The sequence below is a fragment of the Vicia villosa genome, unplaced genomic scaffold (assembly GCF_029867415.1).
Source record: "Vicia villosa cultivar HV-30 ecotype Madison, WI unplaced genomic scaffold, Vvil1.0 ctg.000004F_1_1_1, whole genome shotgun sequence".
Taxonomy (NCBI): domain Eukaryota; kingdom Viridiplantae; phylum Streptophyta; class Magnoliopsida; order Fabales; family Fabaceae; genus Vicia; species Vicia villosa.
In genome coordinates this window covers 831306-858923 of record NW_026704934.1, presented here as the reverse complement: position 1 = coordinate 858923, position 27618 = coordinate 831306, and the positions used below count along the sequence as shown (strand labels likewise).

Sequence of the window (27618 nt, the reverse complement as noted above, 5' to 3'; positions counted from 1 at the left end):
TGTTTCAGCTTTAAAAAAATGGATTTTTTCTTTGTATTTTTGAAAATACATTTTCTAAAACCGTTTTTCAAAATATTACAAGTTTTTTTATATTCGTTTTTTCTAAAATGAAACGCTTAATTTGACATCCTATAACATAAACATACATAATTGAAGACCAAAACTTAGTCAAAATCATAATTTTTTCAAAAAGTTGTATTTCAAAAATGATTTTTATGAAAATCTATTTGAAATAGCTTCAAAATTAAGTGATTTTTTAAAATTTTGATATCCAAATTTTTTTGTCATAAATAGATGAAATACCTAAAATCACATTTTAAGAATAACTATTCAAACAAAATTTTCATTTGAAGCTTTTATAAAAAATTTCATTGTAAAAAATTTTTTCACAAAATTTAGTAACACTATAAAAATCATTTTTAAAAAAAGCCTAAACAAACGGGCCCTAAAAATTGTGTACCTATTGCAATCAACAATGCTGAATGATCTTACTGTTTGTTTGATATTTGTCAATAAGGAATTATATTGAAATGTGTTAGTGATTTTTTTTTAATAAGTGTGATTTAATATGTTCATTGTAGATTCATATTACCTTCTTTTGTTTTAATATAATTTTACTTGTTTCTCTTCTCATAAAAAAATCGCTCTTTTTTATATTAATGAAAAAGAGAATAACATATAATTTAGTATTTATCTTCTTCTTTATTTATTTTATCTTTTTTCCAAAAACTTGATGTTTATTACCTAATCAATTATATAATGATTTAATTGTCAAAAAAATATAATGATTTAAATTCATGTTATTCTAATTATAAAAAATATTTTTATAATGGTTTTTTTATTGACATGATGGTGTGTTTGCAATTAGGGGTGGAAATAGGCCAGGCCGATAACAGGGGCCTACAGGCTAGCCTATATAGGCTCAGGCCAGGCCACACATTATTTTTAAATAGAAAAGGCCTAGGCTTTTTTATAAGCCTATTTAGTTAAAAAGGCGAGGCCTCAGGCCCTAAAAGAAGCCTTTTAAGCCTACCAGGCCGGCCTATTTAAATAAATATGAATACTTTTTTTATTATCATTATGTTATGTTTTATACTTTGAATTAAAATACATAAATAAAATTTAGTTATATTGAAGAACTTGTAAAAATAAGATGAAAGCATCTGATGAACATTGTTTTCATAAGTTCTCTTAAACAAATAGTCTTGTAAAAATTATGGTAAGAGGTAAGTTAAAATAAGTCAATGCAAACAAATTTTTAGTCTCTTGATCTTTTAGTTAGTTAGTATATTTAAACATTATTTTAATTGCTTATATACACATGTCTAAAACAAATAGGCCTTTATATAGGCTAACAGGCTAACTAGGCCTTCGAAAAGGTCAGATTCAAGCCTAAAAAATAAGCCTACGACAGGCCATAGGCCAGACTTAGGCTTCAGTTTTTTTGACAGGTCAGGCTTAGGCTTAGCAAAGCCTAGCTCGGTCCAGCCTATTTCCACCCCTATTTGCAATTTATTATATATATTTAAACAGATAACTAAAATATTTGCCACATATTAATAAATTCTATGCGCAGATTTAAGTATGCTCGGCACTACTAATCAAAAGGTAAACAAACTGACCAGTTCGTCTTAACAAAATAAGTAATTATATTAACTTTTTATAATTAAAAAAAAGTTAAAATATAATTCAAAATTTATTTTTAAAAAACAATTTGTTTTTTAATGTTGATAATTTTAAATTCTAGATTATAAATTATAACTATTAAGTACAAAACAACTCTAAATGATTTTATATATATATATATATATATATATATATATATATATATATAGCATATCAAGTGAGAGTATTTTTAAATGAGAGATGAGAGGAAGAAATATCAACCGTTGGATTCATCAAGAGAGAGAATGTTAATAGCCTCATTAATGAATATAAAAATGAGGATTATTTTTTTTAGCTGAATGAGAATCTAATAATTATAGCGAGAAATACTTGCATGAAAATACATCTAAATCATTATTTTTAGAAATAACCAATAAAAATATATATGTATTTTAAATTTAATTTTTATTTTAATTGAAATCATGGGGTGATTGTAATTACAAAAGAGAGAGAAAATTTTAATTTTATTTTAATTTTTTAATTAATAAAAAAATTTACGGTTGATTATTTGTAAAATCATGTATATGTTGTTGTCTAGGTAAGTATTTTCCCCTTATAGGTATATCTCTAATTATATACTCCGTTTATCCCACAATTTTTAATATTTTCATTTTAATTTCAATTTTTCAATTAATAAAATTTTCACTATTTTAACTACATGATAAAAATACTATAATAAAAATAAGAATTTAATGGGAATACACCGATGCTGTAAAGTAGTTTTACTAAATTATGACCGTCAGATTTTAAGTTATGTTTGATTTTTATTTTCATTATATATAAAAGAATAATTATGAATGGTTTTGATGAGCTGACACTGTAAAACTTTTTATACTGTGCATAACTATTAACCCCTAAAAATAATATTTTTTTTCTTATTTTTATATATTTTTAATCTGTATAAAATGGTGATAAATATATAATATATAAATTAAATTGAATGAGGTCTATATATATAAATTTATGATAACATGAATAAATAAAATGATGTGAGAAAGTTGGAAGTGAATGAAGCAGAAGAGAAATTTTTAAGGTACGAATCTGTCTCTTTCTATTGACATGGTTTGATGAAACTCTTTCTCTTTTCTTCTTCACAAAGCGCACACACACACCCAAATATTATCTACGTCCCTCCCTCACTATTTCACATTGTCTTTAACTTTAACCAACCCAACACATCTTAAACGTTCTTGCTTCTGTTTTTCACTAAACTTGTCTCTCTTCTTGCATGTTTCAAACATACATGTAAGTGTTGTGTTATTTATTACTCTCTCTATATATACATATTATCTTTGACCCTTTGTATTCTTTCTTGTAGACTTTGTTTCCCCTTTGAATTAACTTGTTGTGATGGGTCCTGTGAGAGGAAACAAAAAGAGAAGAAAGACAGAAAACAATAACAATAACGTTTCTGCTTCTGCTGATTCATCTGACAAAGAGGTTATTGTTGTAGATTGGTGGGGTGATTTGTCAATCAAGATCAATGGTATATTTTCATCTCTCATATTTGATTTTTCTATCATGAAGAATGTGTTGGTTGCTTTTCAATTTTTCATCTCTAATTTCAAACTGTGTTTTTGTTCCTTTTGTCATTGGAATTCTATATAAACTGTGTAACAAAGATGTATTTTGATATATATAAGAGAAAGAACCCTAATTTGAATTTCTGAGTTGATTGTTCTTCTGATCGTATTATCTTATCAATCCAATCATGGAATACTAGTCAAACACAGTACATTGTTTTTTTTATAGGAAAATGTTAGTAGCCAGAATTTGAACCCTAAACCTCATTTTGAAACTCCATTCGGTGTCTCGAATTAACCATTTGAGTTACGATTTGTGGACCATATAATACATTATTGATAGTGTGTCCTAAATTTCAATAAAAATTAATGCTTTGTTCTTGCTTGTGATATGTTTGTGCTCTCTGCTTTATATGACAAGCAATATCGCATTTATATTTCTGTAGTATCCAAAAATGTGTTCATACTAAATAACTTTTATATGTATCCATCATTCCCTTTACCTTGTTCCAAATTGGTAGAAAAATGATCCCTAGATTAGGGGTTTTATTGATGTTAAGTAGTTCTGCTTTTCAATCATTACAGCTCTTACTTCAATGTTTTTGCTCAAAGCATTTTTTCCTACAAATTATGTGCTACTCAAGTATATCAGATGGTTGAAATTTTCAAGCATATAGCAGGAGGAAGCATCACAGTATAGGTTTTAGCTTCATTGTTTTTGATGTTAGATTGTTTGCATTTGTTTTATCTTTGGCTTGTTCCAAAATAGCATCAGGCTCTATACATTATAGAAAACAAATTGTACTCACTGTATAGGTTATCGAAAAGCCAATACCCAATACCATTTTATGCAGGTTCATCATATTATGCTATTCTTCAACTCAAACTTATGTATCTCGTAAACATCAGTGTTTTTTCCGCTTGTGTGATCAATACTGATGTCAGTTTGGCACATTGTTCTAGGATCATGTTATATCTTGGAACATTTTCTAATCTTATAATATACTCCAAATGATTATACCATCATTTTTTTATGTTTCTGCAACTCAAGCATGTTACTGTCTTAAACTACGCTAATAATTCAGTTCTTGAGTTTGTATTATTAGCATTAAGAACTTGTGTTGATTTGCAGGTCATCGGAAGTCACCACCAAAGATCTCCAGAAAGACATTTGAGTACATATGTTCACTTGTCAAGGATGATATATCGACAAAATCCGCGCATTTCACGTTTACGAACGGAAAGCCAATGTCTTTGTTTGATCAAGTGGCCGTGTCATTAAGAAGATTAGGAACTGGTGACTCGCTAGTCACAATTGGCGATTCGTTTGGGCTAAGCCATTCAACTGTTTCGCAAGTCACATGGCGATTTGTGATTTCCATGGAAGAAAGAGCACTTCATCATCTACAATGGCCTTCAACACAAGAGGAGATGAATACAATCAAGTCAAAATTTGAGAAAATACAAGGCTTCCCGAATTGCTGCGGCGCCATTGATGTTACTCACATCACATTGTGTTTACCTGCATCCGAACATTCGAGTAATGTGTGGCTGGATCATAAGAAAAATCACAGCATGGTTTTGCAAGCAATAGTCGATCCTGACATGAAATTCCGCGACATAGTCACTGGTTGGCCTGGTAAAATGAAGGACTGGTCGATATTCGAGAGCTCAAATTTCAACAAACTTTGCAACAAAGGAGAAAGACTCAATGGAAAGAAATTAAAAATTTCTGAAGTATCAGAAATAAGGGAATATATTATTGGTGATTCAGGTTATCCTCTACTACCTTACCTTGTTGTGCCTTATCAAGAAAAAGAACTCTTGGAATCAGAACAGAAAGCAAAGTTTAATAAGCTGCATTTGGAAACAAGAATGGTGGCACAGAGAGCATTGGCAAGGCTGAAGGAAATGTGGAGAATCATTCATGGAAATATGTGGCGGCCGGACAAGCATCGGTTGCCGAGGATCATTCTGGTCTGTTGCTTACTTCACAACATTGTTATTGACATGCAAGATGAAGTGAAGGATGAGTTGCTATGTTTGTATCGTCATAATCATGACTCAGGGTATAGTCAACTTATTTGTGAAGGTGTGGAAGAGAAGGGTGTGGCAATGAGGGAAAGTTTGTCTCATTACTTGAATGGAAGGTTGCATCCATGATTTTTTTTGTTGTTAGTATATTGTTACTTAGCATTTGGTATAGCTCAAAATGTTATAAACATAGCAAATTACATGATTAGTTGCTCTTCTTATTTTTCTAGACTGTAAATCATTTGGATGATGCATGTGTACATTTTCCCCAAATTATAGTGATCATTAATATCCAATTCATATTCTGTAATATAGGGTGAGTGTGAAAATAACCCTTTTTAAAACATATTTTGACATTGAAATGTGACAATTGGTATTTTTATTACGTGAGGGTGGCACATTGAATATTTTTATCATTTTTATTTTTCTCAAGTCAAACTAGCATCCATGTGTTTTTGGGGTTGTGAAGTTTGTTTAATTTTTAAAAAAAATGAAAAATGAATAAGAATATTTAATGTGTTATAGTTTTAATGAATGGACAAAATCATAGAATCTTCACATTACAAATGTATGTTTTTGATATTAACTCTTATAATTACAGTCGTTGAGAAAAAGATGAATAGTAAACTCACGTTAACATGGAATAAAAGAGGATATTTTTTTAGAATAAAAAGTGATATTTGTTTATTGAAAAATTGGTAAGACCCTCTAAGTCATTCTAGGACATAGATCTCTTTGGTAGGTTTTCTAACGCACATAGTAATGTGATGGAGCAGAGAAAATTTTACTTCCTACCCCTACATTTGCCCTTCTACCCCAACAATCATATTTTTTGGACGAAATTACCCTTCCATAAATAGGAAATTTTTTTCTCATTTTTCACTTTTTACTGATCTTGAACAAACACTCTCCTTTTATCTGTACGAAACACAAACCGAAACCCTTCTGAAGACTCTTCCGGTTCATTAACTTTCCAAACCGGAACACATTTGGTAAGTGGTCCGGTTCGCAAAAATATTTCACGGAACGCTTTTGGATTCTGTTCCGGTGCGTTCGCTTCCAAACCGGAACACAATTTGGAACTCTTCCGGTTTGTTGCATTGGATACCGGAAGCCTTTTGAAAACTGTTCCGGTTTGTTTTCATCTCCACCGGAAGCCTTTTGAAAACTGTTCCGGTTTAGCTCAGTTGCAAACCGGAACCCTTTTTGGAACTGTTCCGGTTTGGTTTTTTGTGATTTTTTTTTTTAATTTTTTTTAATTTTTTTTCCAGGAAAATGCGTACACTAGGACCAGACGGGAGACCACATACCCGCCGCCTCCGCGACGAAGCTGGTTCCTCTAGCCCACCACCGCAGCCACCACAGCCAGTTGGATATCCTGGTGGACCATCAGATTTATCTTTACTTGTTCGATATCAAGACCATGTTGCTCGCCGGTTATGGTACGGAGAGGTAAGTAAAATTATTTGATTTATTTTAAATAGAATTTATTATTATATCTTCTAATGTGGTTTTTTAATTTATTTTCAGGAAAGAGGCCCTAAAAAGGAGCTTAAAGTCGCTGGGCACGGGACGAAGCTCCAGGAGAGAGTGCCTCAGCAGCTCCCACCTGAGATTGAGGCTATCGTGACTGGGTTAGGTCTGGCTTCTCTTCAGAGAACTAGCCTGACCAAGATAGACGTTAATCTCGTCTCAGCATTTGTGGAGAGGTGGCATGTTGAGACTTCGTCATTTCACATGCCATTTGGTGAAATGACGATTACTTTAGATGATGTTGCGTGCCTGCTCCATTTGCCTATCAATGGTATGTTCTGGTATCCTGATGAGCATGTCACAGAGCAGGTGGCTGTTGATCTTGGCTGCGAGTTATTGGGAGTGGATAGACATGCCATGGATGTACATGTGTGTTCTTGCAGGGGAGCTTATTACTCACTGCAGTGGCTGTATGACAGATTCGTGCAGTACCGTGCTGCTGGTAGTTGGACTTACGCGACCAGGGCATATCTCATGATGTTGGTAGGTTCTACCATTTTTGCGGATAAGACATTTACCCTGGTTGAGGCCCGATATTTGCTATTGTTTAGAGATCTACGTGGGCTTGGTTCATACAGTTGGGCATCAGCGGCACTGGCCACTCTTTATCGCCACCTTGGGGATGCATCTATGTTTAGTTGCAAGCAGCTCGGTGGATATCCTACTCTGCTACAGGTATTTATGTTATTTTTAATTAATTATATGTTTATTCATATATTATAATTTATATTATTTAATATATATATATATATATAAACATTGGTATTAATGAATATCATTTAATTTATTTGTTAACAGTGTTGGATACATGAGTACTTTCCTACTCTGGGAAGGAAAGGAGAAAACTGGCGGTCAGACAACCTAGGGCTTCCGAGGGCGATGAGATGGTTCTACAGACAGGGGGCCATCAAGGTGGATGACATGGAAGGATAAGTTATAATATTGTGGAGTTGAAGTGTGATGGTGATATGAAAGACATGTGGAAATCACACCGCCGTAAGATAACAAAGGGACCGATTGAGTTTGAGGTGGACCTAACAAGGTCTGCTGAGGATGTTCTGAAGATGCTGGTGCGTCCAGAATCGTCTGCAAGAGTCTAATGCTTTAATGTTTTATGTTATTGTTATCATGTTTTATGTTATCGTTATCATGTTCTATGTTTTAATGTTCTATGTTATCGTTATCATGTTTTAATGTTCTATGTTATCGTTATCATGTTCTATATTCAATGTTATAATAATTTAGTGTTTTTTTGTAAATAAAATAAAAACTTCTAAGATGTAAATAAAATAACTCTCCGGTGGTTGAAAACCAACATGATCTATCAACAATCCATTTCTCACTTCGGATAAACTTAGACCGAACAATCTCTCATATAAGTCCTTCTTTTCTCTTAATTCCATGTCCAAGTCACGACGAACCATTGGCCAACCATCCTCACTATACCCATGCCACGATGCAATGGCTCTAAATCCACAATTACCATCTGCTACAACATTAACAATCTCGGTAATATATGGCCTAATATGACAAGGAAACTGAAGAGTGAAATCCTCGTCCTTTGCTTGTGATTGCTTCTTTGATTGTGATTGCTTCCTGGAAGTTTGTGATGCTTGCGATTGTTTTTGTGAAGATTGAGACGCCTGATCAGCATACTCAAAACCTGAAGGATCCCTATAAACATCATACCCAACTGGTTTCTTCCCTTTCCTCTTCACTCCGCCTTTAGTTTTTATTTTCTCAGGTGGTGGACACAATGAAGTTGTTGTGGGATATGCAATTTCACAAACCCTACTTTTCAATGCTCTTTTTCCAACAACATCTAGTGATTTAAACCTTCTCCACAATTCATCAATTGCATTACTCATATCAACCTCCGAACTGGCTTCCTCGTCTAAAGGCAAGTCACCTTCCATAGATAGTATCCTCCATTGAAGATGAACACTTTCTATTTGTAATGGGATTCCAACAACAATCAATCTTCCCATCTCACAATCACAAGGTAGCCCATAACTTGTTCTCATAGTACAACCACATTTTCCCCTACTATTTAACACATAATCAAGCCTCGATAACTCTTCTGCAATGCGTCTCAAAGCAGCTCTCGATACTGAACCACGCAAATTATCATAAAATGGACTAATGTGTGCGTGCTCAACCTCATAAAAACTTTTTTGAAACGAAGCTCGAATGTTACCTATTTGGATTTTTAGGTTAGAATTCATAGCTTCCCAAACTTTGACCATGTCACCAAGGATGTCTCCTATCATCTGCTTTAGCTTCCAATGTGCAGATTCAACCCTAAAATAAACAAAGAAAGTATAAAAAATTAATAATTTAAAAATTAATACACAATAAAAATTTTAAGAATTATGACATACCGATTTGTCGTGGTGTTACCAAAATGAAGCACTCGATTAATCCATGCGCCTACAAATCTTTGCCTATGTGGGATCAACCAAGTGTTCTTCACGTAATCGAGGAAGTCATTACAAGCAAAGCATGCTTGTTCAAGATATTGCAACCGTACACCATACTCAACCTCATTACTAGCCCATACAACATCTTTCCACAATGTGCTTATTGTCTCTTGCATGTCTTTCATCACATATTCCTTGCATTTCATCCCAACATTTTTGTTAATATGAAAACGACATAGCAAGTTATGCGTCGTAGGAAAAACAACTTCAACTGCTTTCATCAAAGCAAGATCTCTATCCGTCAAAATCACTTGTGGAACCACATCTTTCTTCACAAACAATTGCTTCAGCTTATCCAAGACCCAAATAAAACTCTCTGTCTGCTCACACTCCATATAAGCAAATGCAACCGCAAATGTCAACTCGGTCGAAGTCATACCAACTATTTCAAACAGAGGTTGTCTATATTTGTTGGTCTTATAAGTGGCGTCCATAATCAAGACAGTAGGAAATAGATTCAGCAACTTTACCGAATCTGGATGAGCCCAAAAAATATCTCTCACAACTTCACAATCATCCCGTTTCCTACTCCAATAAACATAGTTCGCCTCCTCTATAAGCTTAAACAAATGTTGTATCTCACTTCTTGGACCTCTTATCTCCGCTTCAATCACACTTTTATGCTTGTATATTTGCGTGATCCGAGTGACGTTCTCAAGATCTCGCTCTTGCAAGGAAATCAATATGTGTCTAGGCGGAACATGTCTCTTTGTCAAATCAGCAACATGCTGCTTCTCATCTGTTGTCAACCTACCAACAAATGAATGACCTTCTAATCTATCTGGTAAACCATGATTATGAACTCCACATTTTACATCAACCTTCCATCCAGAACCATCTTTTGCCGGAGTCGATCTGATTTTGAATGGACATCCACATCTCTTAGTAGCACTTTGAGTCTCACTTTTATCCTTATATTTTCCACCTTTATCGCACCCAAATATCACTTTGTTACTTCTTCCTCTTTTGCCTGTTTCGGTGTCTGAACGCGTGATAATAACGGTCACTTTATTGTTAATTCCAGTCTCTTTAACCCAACGGATAACTTCTTCCCGTGTGACAAATCTCTCTGAAGTTGTGAAAGCATCAGTGGTATCTATAGCTGTATCGTTTTTTCGACAAATTTGGAGCGGAACTTCCATACCTGAAAAAAATTACAAAAAATCAAAAAAAAAAAAAACATTCCGGAACACATTTCCAAACTGTTCCGGTTTGTAACCATATGCACCGGAACACTTTCCCCAACTGTTCCGGTTTGTCATTAGAAGTACCGGAACAGTTTTGAAATGTCTTCCGGGAGGAAAAAAAATGAACCGGAACAAATTTCAAAAGTCTTCCGGTTTGTAACTTTGTGAACCGGAACTCTTACCTTAAGTGTTCCGTTTTTGATGCGCGTAGGGGTGCAGATTTCAAAATTTTTTGACTTTTTGAAAAAATGGTAAAAAGTAAAATGGTAAAATGGTTATTAGTGTTTGAGGGTAAAATTGCCATTTTTAAAAAATTGTAGGGGTAGGAAGGCAAGTGTAGGGGTAGGCAGTAAAATTTTCTAGAGCAGTATAAATTGGGCCTTGGCCCAGATTGGATAAGGTTGTTTCAACGGCACCACCGGTCTTTTTTTTGGCTTAACCTAATCGATGAGGTTGATGTTTTAATTAATTAGAAAGCTATCAGACTTATGGATTGTTGTCTTTTTTAGTCATATTTTCCTTATATAAAGGAATGTTTTTCTTACTTATAAATATACCAATTTTTGAATTATCAACCCTTTTATCTCACTTATTATACCTTTTTTTTTTAAGTTTTGTTTACTGGAAAAATCCTTAGTATCGAGAGTATAAGCCATCATATGTGAGTTATGTGATTTAAATATTACAAGCTAAAACTATAAAAAAAAAGGTTTGATGTATGGTTGTTAGGTTGAAGCCGTGTAAAAGTTTAAGTTATTTTTTAATAGAAATTTTAAGAAAAAACTCTTAAAATTGGAGTAGGTCGTGTGGTTTAAGGTCAAACTAGAAAAATATTAAGTGTGATATCTCTTACCCAATCTCTTTATTTATCTTTTATGTAACTTTCCACTTCTTAATATTTACTTTTATCATCTTCTCAAAATACATCTTTTTAAAATCAATCATTTCTATAAAAGGTTTTTTGAAACTAAATATCATATTTAAGCCTTTCCACCCTCTCGTGTTTGGTGTCGTTTGTTCAACAAGTGACATCAGAGCCTAACTCTGGTTATAAGACTAATCATCCTCTTAGGAGATAATGCGGTGATTTCAATCCATTTTTTTAATAAAAGTATTTCTTTGAACAAGCCCCTGTCATTTAATGGTGAAGGATATACCATATGGAGAACTATAATAAAAATATTTTTGGAAGATATTGATATTGGTTTGTAGAATTATGTTTTATATGGTCTTTTTGTGCATACTCATTTCATAAACAATGAAGTAGTGAACAAAGAGCAAGAATAATGGACCACGAGAAAAAGTAAAAAAAAGGTTTTATATTTAAGTACTTGATGACAAGTGCTTAGAGAGCACAATCATAATTCTAATTGTAGCACGATTAAAGAAGTGTGAGACACCTTTGAAATGATTTATGAAGAATCTTGTGAGATCAAAAAGGAAAGGTTGTTTTGGAGGCAATTCGGGGATCAACACGATAGAGCATTTTACACTTGGAATACACCTTTTGTGAGAGACACACCACATATTCACCCAAAATTTTAAGGTGATATATGAGAGTGAGTTCTCCCACTTATAAATGCTCAAGTCACCACATTCCTATCCACACTTGCTACATTCTCAACACTCCCCCCTCAAGTGCGAGTCCACAATGCTCCCCCTCAAATGGAAACTCCTTTTGTCCAGATACACTTGTACCGCCGTTGACACTTTTCACCTCTTCCTGAGCATTTTGATACACCTCTTTCTGGGCATTTCGATTTCAACTGGACACCTCTTTTTGGGCAGTTCTTTTTTTACGGGACCCCTCCTATCCACTACCTGTGGGGAGTACTTTCAATATCAGTAAGTCAATCCCTTCACTTAAAACCAAAGGCTCTTATACCACTGTTGGAGGCAATTCAGGGGTCAACATGAGATAGCATTTTATACTTGGGACACCCCACATATTCACTAAAAATCTTAAGGTGATTGGTGTGTGGGTCCTCTCACTTATAAAGTATCGAATCTTCCATTTTCTAATCAACGTGGGACTTTTTCCTCACTCAATACTTCCTCTCACAGTGTGAGTCCACAATGCTTCCCTTAAGTGGAAGCTCTTCTTACTTTCACAAACTCTTGTACCACACAAAAAGTTCCTTACTCACCACCCTTGTAGCACCGTTGACATGAAACGTTTGTTACTCACCATCCTTATGGCGTCGTTGACTTTTCGTTACAGGTAAGTCAGTCCTTTTTCAAAACTAAAGGCTCGTGATACCAAGTGTTAGGGGAGTTTTTCACTATGTAGAATTGATACAATGTGAGACATCCTTTTGAGCAACACACCTTTGTGAGAGACAAACCACTTATTCACCCAAAACCTTAAGGTGATAGGTGAGTGGGTTCTCCCACTTATAAATGCTCAAGTCACCACATTTCTATCCAATGTGGGACTATTATCCACACTACTCACACTTGCTACATTAACAACAAGTTAAACACACTAGACCAAGAGTTAGAGATACTAGGTAAAAATGAAAAAAATCTTCAAAGATAGTTCTCAATTTGTAAAATTCTTGGCAATATTTTAAAAAGTTATACATCTAACAAGTATCTAAAATTTAAGGACTAATGTTGTAAACCTAACTTGATATTAAAATCCAAGAGATACAAATTATGTTGATAATTTACAGTAAAAATTAAATGAGTTAAAAATTACCGAAAAACTAAAAGAAGAAGACACATTGAAAATACTCCAAAATAAGAAGGAGATCACAAAGGAAGATCTAGACTCATTTGATGAATCAGGGAAAGAGGTGTGTTGTTAATAAATTGATTATTATTTACAACTAGACAAATTAATTTGTATTGTTAGTAAAGTGACTATCATTTACAATTAGACAAATCAATTTCTATTGTCAATAAAGTTATTATCATTTACAACTAGACAAATCAATTTCTACCGTTAGTAAAGTGACTATCAATAACAACTAGACAAATTAATTTCTATTGTTAGTAAAGTGACTATCATTTACAAATAGACAAATCAATTTCTATTGTAGTAAATTAAGTGTCATTTAATTTAAATTTTTTGTTTTAAATTTAGAATTGTCTAGGATTACTAAAAATTACTTGTGATGAATGTACATTGGTCTAGTGGTAAAGAAGTAAGATGTGGTTTAAAGGGCCCGAATTCAACTTCTTATAAGAAATAATTTAAATTTTGTAAGAAATTAAATCAGGTCCATTTTATTGTGAAAGACTAATTTGGGTTGCGTAATTTTTGTGAGAGACTAAAATGGATCTTCACTCTTAATAATATCTGCAATATGAATACATCCTCCAAATGTAATATTCTTAAATGTAACTACTAAAATAAAAATGGCCATATTTTTCTATTCAATTTTGTCAGAAAAAATCATGGAAGTAAAAATGCATATTCTCCATCTCATTTTTATAAATAATATCATGAAATCAAAAGGCTTAAATGCACGTTTCGTCCCTGTAAGTTAGCGAGTTTTTGATTTTCGTCTCTGTAAGTTTTTTTTTGGTTTTAGTCCTTATATTTCACTTTCGCATTCGTTTTATTCCCTAAAATTAAAATCCGCAGGAAATTTCACAGGAAAATCCGCAGGTAACCTGCAGATTTTCCTGCGGATTTTGACTTTAGGTACTAAACCTCAAGCAAAAAGTAAGATATAGGGACTCAAACCAAAAAAAAAACTTACAGAGACGAAAATCAAAAACTCGCTAACTTACAGAGACCAAAAGTGCATTTAAACCAAATCAAAATGACAAAAGTGTGGAGCCAAAAATTTTATACTATGGAGCAACATTTATAAATTTGTTATACTAAAATATAATTTATTATTTATACTATGGAGGCAACATTTATATATTATTTATTAAGGCCAAAACTCGAAATTTGTACTGAAATCTAACAAACATTAATATACATTATAAATAATAAAATAAAAAAATCATTCCATTGATCGTACATCAAAACTAAATAATAAAACTAAATAATGATATTCATACATTTGCATAGGTTAAAATAATTTTGTATGGTGGTTTTATACTCAAATACATATTGAAAATAATATTTATTAATAAAAAAAATTGTGTGAATTTAACTGATCGTGTCTCGTTACAATTTTATTTAATACGGTATAGATTTTATTTAAATAAACATGTAGATATTTTATTGATAGTACTCCGTGAAAATAATAAAAAATTTGATATTTGAAAATAAAAATTTTGTGTCTCAAATAAAAATAATTGTTAATTAAAATAAAATATGTATTTTGCTAATAGTTTCCAGTGAGAAAATAAAAATATTGACATTTGAAAATAAGAATTTTGTGTTTCAAATAAATATAATTGATCTTACCGAGCATATCAGATGACCAGCAACGGTGAAGGTTTGAAATCCTGAGCGGTTGAAAGGGGAAAAAATGGTTGTACCTGCAAGGCACTCCAATGTCAAAGTAGGTGTTTGAACAACAAGGTACAACAAAGTGAGAGGTTTTGGGTAAGAAAAAGATTACCTTGCCCTCTAGGGCTATTTATAGGGTCATCCTATGCGGAGAAAGCTCCTACTTCCCAGGATTCGTGCAAAGTGTTAGGCTGGAAATATGCGAGCTAACGGTTACCGAGCACGAGGCTTCGGTGTGCTCGGTTAGGTTTGATATTCGCCCGGAGCAGGCCGGGGAATGCGGTAGCGCGCGTGGGCCAACGTACCTAAGGCCAAAGAGTGGGTTGACCCAATTCGATAATTGAGCCGGTCCAGAACAATAATGTTAACTAAAATAAAATAGGTATTTTGTTGATAGTGATCAGTGAGAAAAATATAAATTTTGACATTTGAACTTTTTTAATAATTATGAATAATTTTGATATTTAAAAATAATATTTTTAATAATTATGTTAATTCAATTTATTAATTTATTTATGTTTAAAAAATAAAAAAGAAAAGAGAAAATTGAGAGAGAAAAAATTAAAATGAAAGTGAAATATTGGAGAGAGAAAAAGAAAATGATAATTTGAAATCTGAAATATTGACGGACATGTGTTGCATTTTAGTTTGTTTGAAAGTTGAATAAAATAGTTGGATTATGAAAAGACAATTTAGTCTTTTTTACTTTGTAAATTGTTGGAAAAAAAAAAAGATAATTTGGGTATAATATTAGACTTCTTTTTAATAGCTTGATAGTAGACAGTAGGTAGAAATAGATCTTCTGCTGCCCCGCCTCTTCAGCCATCTCTGCTGCCCTTCATTTAATGGCTAAAGAATTATTAAATGAAATTTGTTTTAAAAAAAGAGAAAAATATTAATGAGTGGCTATGATAACAGCTGAATAGAAGTAGATAGGTAAATTGAAGAAAATGGATCACCTCACCTGTTGCAATGTCTGTGTTGCAATGTCTGCGGTTATCTCTCTCATGCTTCATCCAATGGTTTAAAATTGATATAAATTAAATAAATAAAATAAAGTTGTTTTTAAGAAAAAGAAAAAATATAAATGGATGGTTGACATGATGACAGATGGACAACATAAAAGAGTAGGCAGGAGAGGATCCACATCCCTAAATTGAACGAGGTTGATATAACATTACTTATGACAACCAAATAACAATTTTACTCATGAGTAAACTACGAAGCTAGAAGTGAATGAGGCACAGGAGAAGTTTCTAAGCTACTAAATTGTCTTTCTCTTTTGACATGCTTTGATTCTCTTCCTCTTCTCCACAATCACATATATATCATATCACTTCACTTGCTTGCACGTTGTCTTAAACCAACATAACATGTCTTAATGCTCTTGTTCTTGCTTCTATTTTCCTTACCTTAATCCTTGTCTTCTTTCTTGTATGCTTCAAACATGTGTGTAAGTGTTCTGTTATTTATTATACTCTATATATTATGATAGCAATGAATCTTGTTTTTCTCTCTGACCCTTTGAATTCTTTCTTGCAGACTTTGTTTCCCCCTCAAAATACCTGATTCAAAACAAGAAAAGGGACAGAGATTAATAATGCTTCTGAAAGACATTTGAGTACATATGTTCACTTGTCAAGGATGATATGACAACAAAATCCGCGCATTTCAAGTTTACAAAAGGAAAGTCAGTGTCTCTATTTGATCAATTAGCTGTGGCACTAAGAAGATTAGGAACTGGTAACTGGCTTGTCGAAATTGGCGAATCATTTGGGCTAAGCCACTCAACTGTATCTACAATGGCATTCAACACAAGAGGAAATGACTACAATCAAGTCAAAAATATGACTACAATCAAGTCAAAAATTGAGAAAATACAACGTTTCCCAATTGTTGCGGCACCATTGATGTTACTCACATCACAATATGTTTTACCTTGCACCGTTGATGTTACTCACATCACAATGTGTTTTACCTGGATCCGAAGATTCCAGTGATGCGTGGCTTGATCATAAAAACAATCACAGCCTAATAAAATGAAGGACTGCTTAATATTCTGAGAGCTCAAATTTCAACAAACACTGCAATAAAGGAGAGACTAAATGGAAAAATTATGAAATTTTCTGAAGGATCATAAATAAGAGAATACATTATTGGTGATTCAGAAAGAACTCTTGGAATCAGAACAGAAAACAAAGTTTGATAGGCCGCATTTGGAAACAAGAATGGTTGCACAAAGAGCACTGGCAAGGCTGAATGAAATGTGGAAAATCATTCATGGAAAAATGTGGCGGCCAGACAAACATAGATTGCCTAGGATCATTCTTGTTTGTTGCTTACTTTACAACATTGTTATTGATATGCAACATGAAGTGAAGGAAGAATTACTTTGTTTGTATCATTATAATCATGACTCAGGAGTCAGGGTACAGTCAACTAGTTTGTGATGGTGTTGATGACAAGGGTGAGGCACTAACGGAAAGTTTATCTCAGTACTTGAATGGAAGGCTGCATCCATAATTTTCTTTTTCCTTCTGTTACTAGCATTTGGTATAGCTCAAAAAAATCCATTTAGTGGAATTGAATCATTGCACATGATGATATAGTTGCTCCTTTTTGTTTTGTAGATAGTAAACCATTTGGATGATGCATATGTACATTTTTACCAAATTACATGAGTGAACTATCAACTTTTCTATACATACTTATCAAACTGCATCCTGTGTTTTGGTCCTTTTGGATATTAAGCATGACACCATGAGAAATAGTCATATTGACACCAACCACAACAGAAGACATGGGATAGTTCATTAAATCTATGTACAAAAACGAAGCAAAATGAACACAGGTCTGAGTTTTACGACTGAAGTTTGATGATAATGTTGAAACTTCAATCCTTCACCTGTTACAAGGTTCTTGAAGGTGCAACAAAAATAAAATAGTATTCCTAGAACCAGTGTGACACAAACTATATGCTACAACCTAAGTTATGTGGTAACAACATATATGTCCTGTTATCTCCATTGTTAATCCTGCAAAGTTGGATGAAATCATGTAAAAAGTGATATCAGCGCTTTACAAGGCGTCAAATTACATGAAAACAGATATAACTTGGTTCAAGTTTACCTCAACTACTGAGTCTAGTATCCATTAGTAACCTCTTCATTGATAGATATTGAAAAAATTTCGGACCATTTCGTCTTTTCACTTTCAGATGCTGGTACAGTAGAACCATTAAGGAAAGGGTTCCAGAAGCCACCAGGACCAGACAAAACCCATCTTACTTTTGTTGGTGGTCTTGTTATGTCATCTTTCCCCGTTTTGATTTTCTTCCAATAATGAGTTCTTTCGAAATCCTTGTAAAGAAAATCAATTAGTCATACTGAATGTAAGGTCAGTTCTTGTAGAAAGATTATAGTTTTGAAACTTACTGTGGATTGATACTTGATACCACCACATTATTAAAAGTTTAAAGATAAGACTATACACTAACCGTGTAAAACGTTTCTACACAAACGTACAACTAGATCTTGTCATTTACATATTTATGAATCAATATAAAAAAGTGACATCATTATTAATTGTTGGATTTAGAGTAAGCTATTGGTTTAGGCACCTTGGGTGTAGCTCTACATGCATTTTCTCTGATTGAATGTCCCTCATAATCGGATGGCTTAGGCACCTTGGGTGTAGCTCTACATGCATTTTCTCTGAATGAATGTCCCTCATAATCTGTTGGTTTAGGCACCTTGGGTGTAGCTCTACATGCATTTTCTCTGATTGAATGTCTCTCATAATCTCTTGCAGAACGAAACTTTTGTTTAGGCCTAGACTTGATGCCAGTCTGCAGTATATATAGCACAGATCAAGTCGATGAAACCTACAGTAGATAACTCACTTCTAAAGTCTAGCTGATAAGAAATCTAGCTTATAGCATAAAATGGAATCCAATTTGTCATTTTTAGTTGAACAATGAATCAAATTAACAAAATCACAGACAGCAATTTTTATTGCCTTTTATTATTTACTTTTTCAGTGACTCTTTCATTATTTCATATCAAGAATGAATGTAATTTCCATCATATAGATTAAAGCAAAAACTGTACTAGAACTTCATCATGCAGTAAAACAATCTATATTTGGTTTGTTGTTGCGGGAAATAGCTGAAAGATTAAGAAAAACTTATATGCTTCCTAAAATCTTATAAACCATGTGTATCCAAAAAAAACATTTACAAAATGATATGTTTTAGTATCTAGAAGTATTTCATTTCATTATCATTTCAAACATCGGTATAGATGCCACTATGTTCCTCCTGTCACCAACTAAAGATGATAAAAACTAATGTAAACATGAAATTAGAACTTACACTGTTTTTGTTTTCTGATATCATTCTTTCAGTAGGAAGATAGTCTCTTGTTTCTTCGTTTAGATATCGCCGAACAGATATCAAAGAACGGAACTTCTGTCCAGTGTGTGGCTCTATGTAATACTGAAAACAATTCATAAAAATAAATAAATTAAATCAATGAAAGGAAGGGAAGAATTTCCAAATGGTTTTAGAAATTACTTGTGGAGTTTCAAAAATTGACTTCAACAATAATCAGTTTTTCTTTAATAGTTTGTATATTTACAAATGCTAAGTGTTGAACTTAAAATGAATCAATAAAAAGGGTCTGAAAACACAATCAAACCCTGTAATCCCTACACAGTTGCCACACTGTATGTGCCAAACAAACACGAACTATATATATGTGCATAAAATGCAGTGACAAGATGCTTGCATGCATGAAAAATGAAATTAAGTGAAAGAGAAAAGAAGGTTACCCTGTCAACGTGGTTGGGGTTAGAGGTACGGCGAACTTGGTTAACCACCCAATCATCGGGAAGCTTGCCACTATTCGGCTTATTGTCGAGAAACAGCTGAATGATTAAAAAAGACTTTTATGCTTCCTACAATCTTATAAACCAAGTGTATCCAAAAAAACATTTACAAAAAATGATTTGTTTGAGTATCTACACGTTTTTCATTATCTTTTCAAACATCAGGATCGATGCCACTATGTTTCTCCTGTCACCGACTAAAGAGACATACTAGAAAAAATGATGTAAACATGAAATTAGAACTCACAGTGTTTTTGTTTTCTGATATCATTCTTTCAGTAGGAAGATAGTCTCTTGTTTCTCCATTTAGATATCTCCGAACAGATATCAAAGAACGGAACTTTTGTCCAGAGCCTGGCTCTATGTAATACTGAAAGAAAAAAAATTAAATCAATGCAGGAAGGGAAGAATTTCCAAATGGTTTCAGAAATTACTTGTGGAATTTCAAAAGTTGAGACAACAACAACACAATGATGAGCCAACAACAATAATAGAGAATCCAAGCCTAAGACGTATATTAACAATAGATATAAAGCATAACAAGCTATTAAAACTTCCTTTCCTAACTTTTGTGTTTATTATAAGCAATGTTGTTTAGCTATATAGGCTCAATTTAAATTGATTCTAGTTCGCATTGATTTATCTTATTCATTTGGTTTTCTCAATTTTCCAAAAGAAGCACTAACCCTTTAATAGAAATACATAAATTCATCTCAGGACGGACATCGAAAACACAACACTGACACTGACATCGGATATAATTGGAAAAACAATGAATACATTAAACATAATCACAAGTGTCGGTGTCTGTTTCAAACATAGACACCGTCAGTGACACACTTTTTTTTCAAAAATGTCGGTGCCACATAGATAGATAGTAGTCACATTAATACCGTTGAGAACGAAAACACTTATTGGAAGCATTTTAAACTTCAACATGAATCAGTTTTTCTCTAATAATTTGCATATTTACAAACCCTAAGTGTTGAATTCAAAATGAATTGTTAGAAAGGGTCTGGAAAACGCAATCAAATCCTGCAATCCCTACACAATTGCAACACTATAGATATACCAAAGAAACGCAAACTATATATATATGAGCATAAAATGCGGTGAAAAGATGCATGCATGCATGAAAAATGAAATTAGGTGGAAGAGAAAAGAAGGTTACCTTGTCAATGTGGTCGGGGTTAGAGGTACGGGGTCTTTGCTGAACCAGCCAATCATCGGGAAGGTTGAACCGTGACGGCGTCGTCATCTTCAATTGTTTTCCTCTTGAAGTAGTTGGATTGTGATTGAGAAGTTGATTTTCATCATCAATGGCGGTTTTCGGTGCTATCGTCAATGACATGCTGTTACTTGGGACTCACTCACAGACTCACTCTCACAGTCAAAGTAAGTAAAAGTGTGTATTTATTGTACTAACATTTTTATTTCTCTCATTTAATACTCACATACCCACACTCACAGTTTGGATTAACATTTTAATTTTCATTATTGATTGGATATCTAATACTCCTCCGTCCTATATTATTTGTCACAATTGACTTATTTCACAAAAATTAATTATTAATGTATTCAAATTAATATTGATGTTAAGTGAGATAATAATAAATTAAAAATATTTATTATACAGTATAATTAGAAGATTAAATATAAATATGCATTAGTAATCTAAAATGATAAGTATTTTAAAACAATTTTTTTTCTTTTAAATGTGACACTTATTTTGGAACGGAGGAAATACTATTGAGTTTACACTTTTCCTACACGACTTTTAGCGAAAAACTTGCATAAATACAAACCAATTAATAAGAAGAGAAAAAAAATTTAATTTATTTTAAATTTAATTGGATTTACGGTTTTTAATTTGAGTTTACAATTTGATTGATTAAATAAGAGAGATAAAAATTATATTTATTTTTTAATTTATAAAAAAATTGTAATTTATAAAACTATATATTATGTTTGTTTTTATACAAGTATTTTTTTTTTATTTTTAAACTTTTTAATTTTCATTATCATATCTCAATATTTTTTAACGTAATTTTAAAAGAGAAAAGAGATGGTGCACTGATAGTGTAAATTATTTCTACACTGTCAATCAATGACGGCTATGTAAAACGCCAAGTGATACTTTAAATTTTAAAATATTTTTATGATTAGACACTTTAAAATATTATAATTGAATGTATGTGTAATTTTTTTATACTAACCATAGTGTACTACCATTAGACTCATGCTCTAGATCTTATTTTCTATGTTGATGTGGTTTTTAAAAATAATTTAGTTAAATTTAACTTAATATTGAACATTTAAATATTTTACTAGACGTGGTTTATTATATTTTAAAATAATTTTTTATTGATTTTTTTTAAATTACATAAATTGTGGTAAAATATTTTACAATCTAAAATTAGGGGAAGTAAAAATAGAAATAACTTGTCCCACATGTTTATTTTGTTACTGTATTTTTTTGGGGACCAAAGTTTTAGATCTTCACCTCTAATATGTCTGTCTCGCTCTGCTTTATTTTTTGTAGGTTTTTCTGGACGTTGACATTAACAAGAATTTTTACGAGTTTTGGTTTTTAGGGGTTTAAAGCTCTCACCCTTGGCCCGTCTCATCCTGATTTTTTGTAAGGCGAATCTGTATTTTAGACTCGCACTCTCAATTATGCTCGCTCTGCCCCCTTGCGGGTCTAAATGGGACGGGCTAATATAAGTAAGCAATGTGACGTGGAAATAACTCACTGACCCCCTTATTCATGGTCAATGTGGAACATTTGGACCCATATTCAGACACATTTATGCAAGAAAATGAGTAGGAAAAAAGAATATAAAATTAAATTTTCGTACTTAGAAGAATGCACAAAAACTACACTATATAATAGAAAAAAATTGTTCATGAAAGGAAATAATCCTTGGGTCGGGATCGTTCTTTAATAAATTATCATGTGGTACTTACCAATTAAACCTAACAAATATGGAAGCAAACTAGCCAGATACGAAGCTTAATCAATTACAAGAGTTCCTAATCAATTAAGTGGTTGACTCATTCTTTATTCGATTAGATACAAATTCTAATAGATTAAAGAGCGACATTTTTCTTTCCTGATTGGTTAGAATGCTTCGTAATCAATTGGTTAGTGGCTAGAACTGATTTTTAAAAAGTTCTGAAATAGATGAATTTTCGTAAAATCATTTTGATTGTGTGTGCATTGCTAAACACATAAAATTATAATTAGACACAAGTTCAGGAGAGCTTTTAAAAGACTCCGATTCCTTTTAATTTTGATATTTATCTTTGCTCTCAACATTGGATCCTTCTTAGCTTCAATTTTGTTTAACTCCAATCTTTTATACTTAGATGATGCTCATGATTATTTTAGCTTTATTATTTTTATGGATCCATAAGTTTGCAAGTATAATTAAGAAATGATTCAAGTTGATAAAGCTCATGGATATCAACACTTAAGAAGCAACTTTTTAGCTTTGATGATAACATAGTTTTGATGATGATAACACATGAAGTAGTAACAACACTTGAAGTGATTTTGATTATAACAATGCATGAAGTCAAACAATTAGTAAAGTTTACTCAAGCGGTCAAAGATGCATAGATGGTTAATCAAGATCAAGTTATCCTTCTGGATCAAACTAAAATTAACTCAAATGAAGAACTAGTGTTAGTGATCACTAGTGATATCTTTACATCTCTCGTATAATAGTGATTAACTTGAAGATATCTCAAGCCTCATCTAATAGAAGATTTAAGATTCTAGTGATGTGGTTTTGAGGAAGTGTGAAAGGTCGCTTTATAGTGTCTATATGAATGATTAGTGTTTGTAAAGACACAAGGGCATTTCTGAAAGTAGTATGGCTAAATCACACACAAACACACTAAAAAGTTTTTTTTAAAGCCTCTCTTCTTCAATTATAATCACCAAAAAATATTTTTAGAATCTAATTAGTTTATTAGGGGATTGGTTGCTTGATTAGGACAATTCTTTGAATTGTATCATCGATTAGATACTTTCCCTAATTGATTATATGATGCCTAATTAAAATGATCAATCATGAGAGTCTCTTAATGATTGGTAATAGCTCTCTATAAAAATCTTTCAGTTTAGGCCAAAATAATATATTATTTAAATTGCCTAATCGATTAGGTCATTTACTTGTCCCGTAGATTATTTCCAAAATTACATAATTTCTTGGCCTATAAAAAAAAGAGGTTCTCTATCATTTCAAATCATTAAAAAAAAAAGTTGAAAACCTCAATTTTCCTTTCTCTCATAATCTCTCTAAATCATCTCTACTTTTTCACATATTTTAGCTTTAATGCTTAGAGAGTGTTCTTGAACTCATTAATGATTTTGTTTTGGGTGAGGGATTTATTGTATTTTTCACATATTTTAGCTTTAGTGCTTAGAGAGTGTTCTTGAACTCATTAATGATTTTATTTTGGGTGAGGGATTTATTGTAAATTTATCAAGAGTAGTTTTTCTCTTGAGAAAATCATGTTTCCTTAGAAAATGATTATTTTGGTTTGGAGATAAACCAGTGTAAACACTCTTTTGAGGATTAGTATAAGTCTATGTTTGGTTTGTGAACTCCTCCATTGAAGAAAAGCTCTCTTATGGGTTCATGAAGAATAACTAGAGAAAAATCAATAACACATTATCATACACGATTTTCGTCATGAAACCACATACAATCACCAAAACGCTACAAACACACAATTTTACCTCTCTTTAAGTCACACTTTCATTTAATAAAATGCTAAATCCATAAACTGAGTCATCGACTCTTCCAAGTGCACATCTCTGCAAACTCTTTTGTGCAGACATGGAATTTTTTCTTGAGGTTGCACTGCTTTGGAATGATTTGCATATACCTAAGTTACTCATGACACATGCTTCATGAAATAGAGACTACACTTGGTAAAGATTATTGTGTCAAAACTTCTTTGTTCCAATTTGGTGTCTATTTATTACACTGCAACTTATATTATATTGGTATTAATGTGCTGTTTGTTTCTTGGCACACCTTTTACCAACTTAAGCCGATACTAGTGTCATCAACCACAATAATATTTGTTTATAAGCTAAAGCTATATTAAATTAAAAGGGGAGAAAACTAGTTTTTATTTCCCTGTACAAAAACGGAGCTAATCGAGGCACGGTGGTTTATCGATGATGTTGGAACTTCAATCCATCACCAGTTTTCCTATCAAAAATGAAATATTATTCCTAGAACCATTGTGACACAAAATACATTACTGTAACCAGTTAACTAGAACGATCTCTGCATATATGCTACAATCTAAACTACATCGTAACAGCACATAGTCGCCAACATGTCAAGCCGTCTCCATTATGAATTCTGCAAAGATGGATGAAATCAAGCAACAACTGATATACAAATGCTGCTGAAACCGTCAAATTACATGAAAACAGATATGACTTGGTTCAAGCTTACCTCAACTGTTAAATCTAGTGTCAATTAGTAACTCCTTCATTGATCGATATTGAAAATGCTTTGGACCATTTCGCCTTTTCAGATGCTGGTACCATAGAGTCATCTAGGAAAGGATTCCAGAAGCCACTTGGACCAGACAAAACCCATCTTACTTTTGTTGGTGGTCTTGTTGAGTTATGGATTGAACCTCTTCCGTCTTTCCCCAATTTGGCTTTCTTCCGAGAATGAGTTTCTTCGGAAACCTTGAAAAGAAATTCAATTAGCTATACTCAATCAAAGGTGAGATCTTGTAATAGAGAATATAGTTTTGAAACTCACTGATTGAATAGGTGTTTGAGTCGTAGGAGCACTTCGCTTTCCAGAGCATTTGAAAATTATCTGTAAATGAAGAACAAATTAGATAGTGGTAAACTGGCAATCCATGCAAAATAAGAGTTTAAAGACCGTGCTCTTAAATTGTAAAACTTTTGTATATCGAAGTCACATTATTATTAAATCTGATCGGATAGGATAGCCGTGTAAAAAAGTTACAATGCAAGTTCATATTCTTTAAACTTCCTTATTAATTGTTAAATGAGTAATTTGATCGTTTGGTTTAGATACCTTGGGTGTAGGTCTACATGCATTTTCTCCGGCTAAACGTGCTCCCTTGAAATCTCTCACGGTTAAATCTCCTCCCTCGAAATCTCTCGGAAACTTTTGTTTGCGCCTAGACTTGTTGCGTGTCTGAAGAAAATATAGAGCACATATCAAGTTATCAAAAGAACTTCAAGTCACAAGCAAACCGGAGTAAATGTTGCAGCTTTGATCAAGAGCAGTAAATGTTCACTTTAAATTGCCAAAGGAAATTGCACAGAATTAAAATGCAAACTGTCCAAAAGATAGCCATAAAAGGAAAATTCAGATGTAAAAAGAGTTAGAAAATCAGGCATTTTTTACTGACAAAATAACAGTCATATTTTATTTTTCTTCTTTTCACCACCGGTATAGTCCAGTTCCGGTTCAGAGGTCAATTTTGCCATCAAGTGTTTACAGCCCCTCCCATCGCAGTTACGGAATCAAATCGTAGTTCTGCTTACTAAGTCCAGTGTCAATCACCATTGCACCAACTAACTGGACCAACTAATGATTGGTATAACAGTCATTTTTCAAAACATGGAGAGATTCTACTGTGATTTTACTGCTGCTACTAACTAAAACACCAACATAAAGGCTAGAAAGTGATGTAAAAATGAAATAGAACTCACAGTGTTTTTGTTTCGTGATATCATTCTCTCAGCAGGAAGATAATCTTTTGGTTCTTCATTTAGATATCTCTGAACAGATACCAAAGAACGGAACTTCTGCCTTGTGTTTGGTTCTATGTAATACTGAAAAAATTGAAGATTTATAAATAATAATAATAATAAAACAGAGAGTGTAAATTTCTTCCAAAATTGGAATTTTCTGGTTGATATTTTCATTATAAACCGTAGGTTGAATTCAAAATGAATGAATAGAAAGGGTGAAATATGAAAGAGAAAAAGAAGGTTAGGTTACCTTATCAACCCTTTCAGCATGGCCGGGGTTAGGGCTAATGCGGCGGTGTCGTTCAACCAACCAACCGTCGGGAAGAGTGAACGGCGGTGATCGGACCACAATCTGTAAATCTTTTTCCCTTGAATTTGCCTTCGGCGATGACATGCTGATCGATGAGGTTTCTGTTGTTGTGGTGGTGACACTCGCATGTAAAGTCTTTAGTTTTGTGAAAATGGTGATGTGGGTAAAAAAAACTTATGTGGCGTTGTGTTAATGATGGTGAGGTGGCAAATAGAATTATGAGGCGTTTCTATCGGAAGTGATTTTGTGTGAGTCATGCAGCAGAGATCGCTAGTGTTGTTAACGATTGGAGTTCAGAGGAACTTCGATAAAGTCGGCATTATCGCATAAACGAAGTGGGAATAAATAATTTATTTTTTTTTAAATTGAGTTTCTAAAGTTTAAAAGATTTAGAGCTCTTATTTCAAGAAGAGGGAAAGATCACCGACCAAAATTAAGACCAACATGAGAAACCCCTCTGAATTAAAAAAAATTGAAAATATTTCAATTTAGTCTATAATACTCTTACGGTGTGTTTGGTTCGAGGTAGAGCGAAGGGAGGGGAGGGAATATTTAAAATGAAATGTGTTTGGTTCAATTTTTAGGAGGGGAGAGGAGGGGAGGGGAGGGGAGCAAAATTCCTCCAAATGACACTTTTTGCATTCTCCGGGGATTCGGAGGGGAGGGGAGGGGATCTGAGTTTTAATATTAATTAAATTAATATATTTACTAAAATATCCTCAATTTTATTTTATTATTTTAAAAATATTATTTTCTTTCATGTTCCTACTTTTTTTTTTGTGATTTTTTCTCTATTGCTTCCAAGCCTTC

The 27618-nt window shown here is 32.8% G+C and overlaps 5 protein-coding genes and 1 pseudogene across 6 annotated transcripts; 3 read left to right on the top strand and 3 right to left on the bottom strand.

Annotated features, from left to right (window-relative positions):
- Positions 1-2635: 2635 nt before the first annotated feature.
- On the top strand, positions 2636-5495 carry LOC131621334 (protein ALP1-like). Of its 2 annotated transcripts, none has more exons than XM_058892379.1 (3): positions 2636-2698; positions 2984-3151; positions 4321-5495. In XM_058892379.1, exons 2-3 carry the CDS (start codon positions 3016-3018, stop codon positions 5349-5351), a joined length of 1167 nt encoding a protein of 388 aa, XP_058748362.1. In that variant the 5' UTR covers positions 2636-2698; positions 2984-3015; the 3' UTR covers positions 5352-5495. The 2 variants fall into 2 exon arrangements, with proteins under 2 accessions (XP_058748362.1, XP_058748361.1); XM_058892378.1 differs by lacking the exon at positions 2636-2698 and adding an exon at positions 2761-2910.
- A 1002-nt stretch (positions 5496-6497) lies between these two features.
- On the top strand, positions 6498-7688 carry LOC131621378 (protein MAIN-LIKE 1-like). The gene is made up of 3 exons (XM_058892417.1): positions 6498-6674; positions 6753-7430; positions 7554-7688. Exons 1-3 carry the CDS (start codon positions 6498-6500, stop codon positions 7686-7688), a joined length of 990 nt encoding a protein of 329 aa, XP_058748400.1.
- Positions 7689-7996: 308 nt separating this feature from the next.
- On the bottom strand, positions 7997-11078 carry LOC131621377 (PKS-NRPS hybrid synthetase cheA-like). Its single transcript, XM_058892416.1, has 3 exons — positions 11021-11078; positions 9137-10379; positions 7997-9056 (listed from the first exon to the last, which is right to left on the bottom strand). The coding sequence occupies exons 1-3, from the start codon at positions 11076-11078 to the stop codon at positions 7997-7999; spliced, it is 2361 nt and encodes a 786-aa protein (XP_058748399.1).
- Positions 11079-16286: 5208 nt separating this feature from the next.
- Positions 16287-17510, top strand: LOC131621376 (protein ALP1-like; annotated as a pseudogene).
- A 130-nt stretch (positions 17511-17640) lies between these two features.
- Positions 17641-21126, bottom strand: LOC131621416 (methyl-CpG-binding domain-containing protein 7-like). The gene is made up of 7 exons (XM_058892459.1): positions 20898-21126; positions 19974-20096; positions 19670-19765; positions 19212-19334; positions 18459-18686; positions 17969-18198; positions 17641-17874 (listed from the first exon to the last, which is right to left on the bottom strand). Exons 1-6 carry the CDS (start codon positions 21075-21077, stop codon positions 17983-17985), a joined length of 966 nt encoding a protein of 321 aa, XP_058748442.1. The 5' UTR covers positions 21078-21126; the 3' UTR covers positions 17641-17874; positions 17969-17982.
- A 3697-nt stretch (positions 21127-24823) lies between these two features.
- LOC131621333 (methyl-CpG-binding domain-containing protein 7-like) lies at positions 24824-27110 on the bottom strand. Its single transcript, XM_058892377.1, has 6 exons — positions 26749-27110; positions 26457-26579; positions 25813-25935; positions 25528-25587; positions 25210-25451; positions 24824-25113 (listed from the first exon to the last, which is right to left on the bottom strand). The coding sequence occupies exons 1-5, from the start codon at positions 26890-26892 to the stop codon at positions 25230-25232; spliced, it is 672 nt and encodes a 223-aa protein (XP_058748360.1). The 5' UTR covers positions 26893-27110; the 3' UTR covers positions 24824-25113; positions 25210-25229.
- Positions 27111-27618: the final 508 nt, after the last annotated feature.